Source organism: Rhinatrema bivittatum, chromosome 2, assembly GCF_901001135.1.
Source record: "Rhinatrema bivittatum chromosome 2, aRhiBiv1.1, whole genome shotgun sequence".
NCBI lineage: Eukaryota > Metazoa > Chordata > Amphibia > Gymnophiona > Rhinatrematidae > Rhinatrema > Rhinatrema bivittatum.
In genome coordinates, this window is record NC_042616.1 from 505,401,685 (window position 1) to 505,407,684 (window position 6,000).

Here is a 6,000-nt window from a genome sequence, read left to right on the forward strand (position 1 = left end):
TGTTTGTTCTCCTTGGCAAGAGTAAGCAGGGTGCTTCTGCTTTGCGAGCTACCATAGCTCTCTGGATTAAGGAGGTAGTCATGGCCGCATATGTCGATGCTGAAAAGCCGTTGCCTACTCAGGTTAGGGCTCAGGCAGTGTCATGGGCGGAGGTTAGTTTGTCTCCTGTCTATATCTGCCGAGCTGCAACGTGGTCCTCCTTACACACTTTTTCCAGGTTTTATCATCTGGATGTGCAGGCCCAGGGGGACGCAGCCTTTGCATGTGCGGTGTTGACTGGACTGCGGGCAGCCTCCCACCCTGTTGGGGAGTATCTTTGGTACATCCCACTGGTCCTGAGTCCATCTGTCTACACGCTAGGAAATGGAGAAATTACTTACCTGATAATTTCGTTTTCTTTAGTCTAGACAAATGGACTCAGTTTCTGCCCTCGGCTGCTGCACAAGTGTGTCAATAGTCCTCCTGTGGGGTTCTGGGTTCTCAGGGATTACTGGTAAATGTTCATTTAATCCCTACTTGGGGTACCTAGAATCCTACGCAAGCTCAGTGTTTCTTGTTGGTTGAGTACTGTTCTGGTCCTGTTTTTAATCCTTTTAATCAAGTTTTTTGCTACTCTGTCCACAGTTGCTTTTGAAGAACATACTGGCAGGCTGGGGTGCAGTTTGCCCCGTCTCCATCTGCTAGCAGGGGAGCATAACCACTGGTCCTGAGTTCATCTATCTACCCTATGGAAAAGAAAATTATCAGGTAAGTAATTTCTCCATTAGACAAGTTTCTGGAAGAAAAGTCCATAAACCATTATTTAAGGTGGACTTGGTGAAATCCACTGCATATCCCTGGGATAAGCAGCATGGAATCTATTGACCTTTTGAGGTCCTGCTAGGTACTTGTAACCTGGATTGGCCATTGTTGGAAACAGGATCCTGGGCTTGATTGACCTTTGGTCTGACCAGGAATGGCAAATTGTGTTTGTAGTAAGTAGGTCCCTTGAGTTGAATTGATTATTATTTGTGATACAATAAATAGCCTTAACATATCTAGCAGTATGCTGGTAACAAAGTATGGTATTACAGAGATATCAATCATTGGTTTTTTATACTGCCATGAACAGATAGCTTAAACAAAGAAAGAGCTCTATATCATCCCAACAGTGGTAGAAATCTCTTCTTGCAGCGAGGCAGGACCCATGACTGTTTTCTAAAGGATGACTTGTGTGACATGGGCCCCCTTGCCTTCCTGCCCATGGAGAGGAACAAGATGTAGCCAGAACTGCTTGTGAGATAAAGCCCTTCTGTTAGGAAAATCAAAGTAGCAGAAAGCACTTCAGTAACCAATTTTTACATTTTATGGCCTCACATTTGCATCGTTAGCACTGTGAAAATGTCTTCATTTAGAGCATACAATCTTTTTTTTTGGCTGGATTCTGTAAGTTTAGAGGCTAAGGAGTGTGTTCTGAGTAGAAAAAAAATGTTTGGAAGCAGGCGCTATGTGAGACTCCTGAGACTTTGTAGAAACTGAAACGCAGCAGGCAGTGTGCACCACGTGAAAAGCAAAACCTTGGGTCATGTTGATGTAATTTTTGTTTTGCTATGATGATCAGACTGCAGGAAAGCTACAGGGCAGTGCAGCTGAAAGCCCAAGATCCGACCAACCTGCAGCAACAAGCAGCCAAAGACTTTATACAGAGTCGCCTATATGGACCAGGCAGCAACAGGACGACAGGTAATAGGAATGGTCTGAGTGTTGCTTGTGATGAAGTTTTTACTCCCTGCTCTGGTGTGTGGGCTAAAATGGAAGATCTCTCTCTCGGTTTTGTTTTGTTTTTTTTTCCTCAAGTGAACCAGTTCTTCTCACTCGCCAACAAGAAAAGCACCATCAAGAAGCCCGCTATACAGTTCGTGAATAACACTTGGGGTAAGTGACTGTATATAGACAGTATGCAAGAAAAATATTATACCCTGCAAACTACTCTCAGTACAAAGACTCAAATACTTTATATTAATTTATATCTTATAAAATCCTTACAAGTAAACCATATATTAATACCCTCCCTCCACAATTTAACCAATCGGACACATCTCATCCACAACCTAAGAGGGAGGTTATTATGTGGTTTAATTGTAAGGATAGTGTGTGTATACATACTCCAAAAGGGTTGATTTTAGCTTGTAGCTAACCAAGGGTTGATTTAGCTTGTAGCTAACCAAAAGGACAAGCATCCACATCGTCCTACATTTGACAAAGTGAAGTCTTGTCCTGGAAAGCTCATGCCTCAATGTCACATTTTTACTCTGACAGAAATAAATATCAACAAACAAGCTATAGTTGATATGTTCTTACTGGACTAACTTAATACATTTTGTGACTGACTTTTGAGAGCTATGCTTCCTTCATCAGGTAAGTGGGAAAGTACATGAAAACTAATCACAGATGAGGCTGCTGTTCAAAAGCATTTATCTGGATAACTTTTGAATTGTCTGGATAAATATCAATGTTTGAATATCAGCAGTACCTATCGGCTGAGAGCAAAGGGCCGTCGGTGCCATTTTGATTACTGGCAGCTGACGGCCCTCGTGCAGGAGATCACTCCTGGACCCCCGCTGGACCACTAGGCACTTTTGGCAGGTCTTGGGGGGGGGGGGGGGGGGGTTCGGGAGGGTGGGAAGGTTGTAGTTAGCTTTTTTTGTTTGTTTTTTTTTAATATTCGCTCCATAAGACGCACAGACATTTCCCCCCACTTTTGGGGGAAAAAAAGTGCATCTTATGGAATGAAAAATATGGTAAGTTGGAGGAACCCAAAGGGTTAATAAAGGTTTCAAAGTTATCCTGCTACATGTCGCATTTAGCCCGCTGAATATCCTTGATAAGTTACCAGGTTTTTAAGCATTGGCCTCAAATGTCATTTAGCCTAATAAAAAAAAAAAAAAATTCGCCTACAACTTGTTTGTAAGTAAGTGAATGAACACTGCATCCATCCCACTTGATTCAGTCTGCTGCTGCAAGGGTCTTCGGCTGATGTGAATTTACACCAGTTAGCCAAAGCTTAGTCCTCGAAGGTATGAGAAATATAATGGAGAAGTCCATGAAAACCAGCATTGGGGTAGTTCTTGTCCATGGCTGTAGGTTCTGTTTTCTATCGATTCCCCACCCCGCTTCTTTCTGCTGTGTAGCATGTTTTAAGTTGCTTAATAATTGTAGTAACATGTTACTGTATTCAGAACACCACTAACTAGACCAACTGCCAGTAAAGAGGAGAAGCTTCTCGGTCTTACAAGAAGCAGGATGGGGGATATAAGGCAAACTAGTTAAAAGACTCAATGTTTCCATCTGGGTCTCCCAGCAATGGAAGGGTAGAGCCTAGAGCAGCATTTTTCTGTAATGATGTATTTAATGATTAGAAAGAGAGCAACAATGAAAAAAAGCAAAAAACTGCACAGCAAATCGTCTGCTCATTTTTATTTACTGTCTTTTCCCTAATCCTGCTGATTAGGCTTTGTATTTACTTTTCTGCAGCTAAGACTCTTCAATACTTATCTTAGTTTTCCTTGAATTCTGGTATTGTTTTAGCCCCTATCATCTCCACTGGGAGGCTGGTCCATGCATCCATCAACCTTTTAAAATTAAATGTTACTGCAGAAATTTTATTATTCTCCCTCTGGCAATTGTCAGATTAGATTGTGTTATGATCACCGTTGCCAAGCAGCTCACACCACTGTTACACTTTGTGCTGGGTCCTGAATTCCACTGAGAACCAGATCTAAAATAGCTCTCGCTCTTGTCTGTTCCAGTATTAGCTGCACCCACAATATTGTGCAAACTCCTTCACTGTGTCCAGGAAGGGTAATTTGTGTTGTGTTTAGCACCCCAATCAATGTGAAAATGTGGCTGTCATGTAGCTGCTTCATGAAACACTGATTTATGGCATTTAGAAACTTTACTACCATACTAAGTTCCAAGGATACATTCATCCTCTTGATATTGGGATAATTGAAATCTCCCATTATTGTATTTCTGATTTTAGTAGCCTGTCTAATCTTTGTTAGCATTTCATAGTCTGTTTCACTATCCTGGTCAGAGGGATGTTACTACACTCCTACTATTATACTTTTCCCCCATCCTTGTGGGTGGGAAGGAAAGGGGGGGGGGAGGGGCAGGCTGTTTATGGCAAACTGGCACATGGGGCCTTTGTGGGATGGTTTTGTTTTTTGGAGGGGATTGGCCTGCTGGCACCTTTATCTATGTGAGTGTGATTCTTTGTGACAACGCTGCTTTGCTGAAGGTTCTCATGCACTGGGATTGCCACCATCTCCTTGTGTTTGTTTTTGGTTTAATCTTATTTGATTTGTTTTATGAATATTATGTATGTTGAGCTGTAGAGGCCTATAAAAAAAATAACATTCCTACTATTATACTTTTCCTTGTCACATATGGACTTTCTAGCCTTAGAGGTTCTAGAGTGCAATTTGCTTCCTACAGAACATTAATCCTGCTTGATTCTCTGCAATCCTTAACAAATAGTACCACCCTACCACCCATTCACTTTGCTCTGTCATTTCAATATATTTTGTCTCCTGGTATCATAGGGTTATCCTCTTTCCACCAGGTCTCTGAGATTCCTATTATGTTTATATCTTCCTTTATATAATTTTGCACTTAACAACCTAAAGTGGGTTTATAATTAAAAATACAGTAAATAATCATTACCTTTGAAACAATATAATCCAGTTTCACACTTTTTAAACTAAATGTATTTATATTCCTATCTACACCCTGCTTATTCCGAGCAGTTGATGCCTACAACTTTGATTGCAATTAATTTAAATCTACCTGAGCTATCTCAGCACTTTGTACATCCCCTCAATACTCTAATTTCCCTACTTTGTCTCCTTTGAAAATACCTCACTGCAAACTATGCATTTCTGAGCTGCTGTGTGTCTGCTGCCATTGTGTGCAAGCCTGCCCCTTGGATAATAGGGAGCTCTTTCCATAGACTCATGCACTTTTCTCTCTCTTGCAGGGACAGAGAAAAAACAGAAAGCCAAAAGGTTTAAGTTGCTCTGGCTTCAGAAACAGACATCTTCTCCCTGAAGAGTGGAATTGCTGTCAGGACAGAGGACCTACACAAGGACCACAGGAGATTATGTGGGCTCAAAATGTCAGACTGCAACTGGCTTTTAGGAGAAAATGTAATCAAATCTGACATCAAATGTCCCCTTAGGCAAATGGAAGTGTGAGCTTTGAAAGTAGTGTGTTGTGGTCCAACACCCCTTATACTCCTGTGGCACAGCTCCTATTCAAGCCACCTTGTCTTAGGGCATGCATGGGGCTTTTTTTTTTTTTTTGTAAACTATGCTCCCTAAATCCTAACATTTAAGGCTGAATATTTTGAAAGCCAAATTCTTTGGAAAAATAAAGATCAAAACTCAGTCCACCTTATGATATTCAGGGAGGCTTCTGCTATTCAAATTTAGACTAACACGGTATTGATTTCCACCATATTTTCCTATATAGAGCTTCCTGGCTGGAGTTATAGTAGTGGTGCTGCTTACTAGAAGATTTCAGTCTGATACAGCAAAAGCAGCAGCTGTAAAGGAACTACTTACCTTCCATAATGATGGCAGATAAAGACCAAATGGTCCAGCCAGTCTATCAAGTTTCTTATGATAGTAACTGCCACTCTGTGCAGGTTACCCCCCATGTTTTGTGTTAAGGATTTACCATCCAAACCAAGCAACTGTCAAAGTCATAACAAAATTACTGCTAACAACATTGTTATGGGGTGAGCAGCCTTCTTGATAATTCAGCCAATGCTGCTTGAATAAGAACATAAGAAAATGCCATACTGGGTCAGACCAAGGGTCCATCAAGCCCAGCATCCTGTCTCCAACAGTGGCCAATCCAGGCCATAAGAACCTGGCAAGTACCCAAAAACTAAGTCTATTCCATGTTACCATTGCTAATGGCAGTGGCTATTCTCTAAGTGAACTTAATAGCAGGTAA

The 6,000-nt window shown here is 41.4% G+C and overlaps 1 protein-coding gene across 2 annotated transcripts in view; it reads left to right on the top strand.

The window, feature by feature from the left end:
* Nucleotides 1-5,436, top strand: part of NOL7 (nucleolar protein 7) — a 44,395-nt gene extending 38,959 nt beyond the window's left edge. For both annotated transcript variants that reach the window (XM_029590683.1, XM_029590682.1), the window contains exons 6-8: nucleotides 1,601-1,722; nucleotides 1,837-1,914; nucleotides 5,018-5,436. In XM_029590683.1, the coding sequence (XP_029446543.1) occupies nucleotides 1,601-1,722; nucleotides 1,837-1,914; nucleotides 5,018-5,088 (271 nt within the window). In that variant the 3' untranslated portion in view covers nucleotides 5,089-5,436. The remainder of the gene's footprint in view (nucleotides 1-1,600; nucleotides 1,723-1,836; nucleotides 1,915-5,017) is intronic.
* Nucleotides 5,437-6,000: the final 564 nt, after the last annotated feature.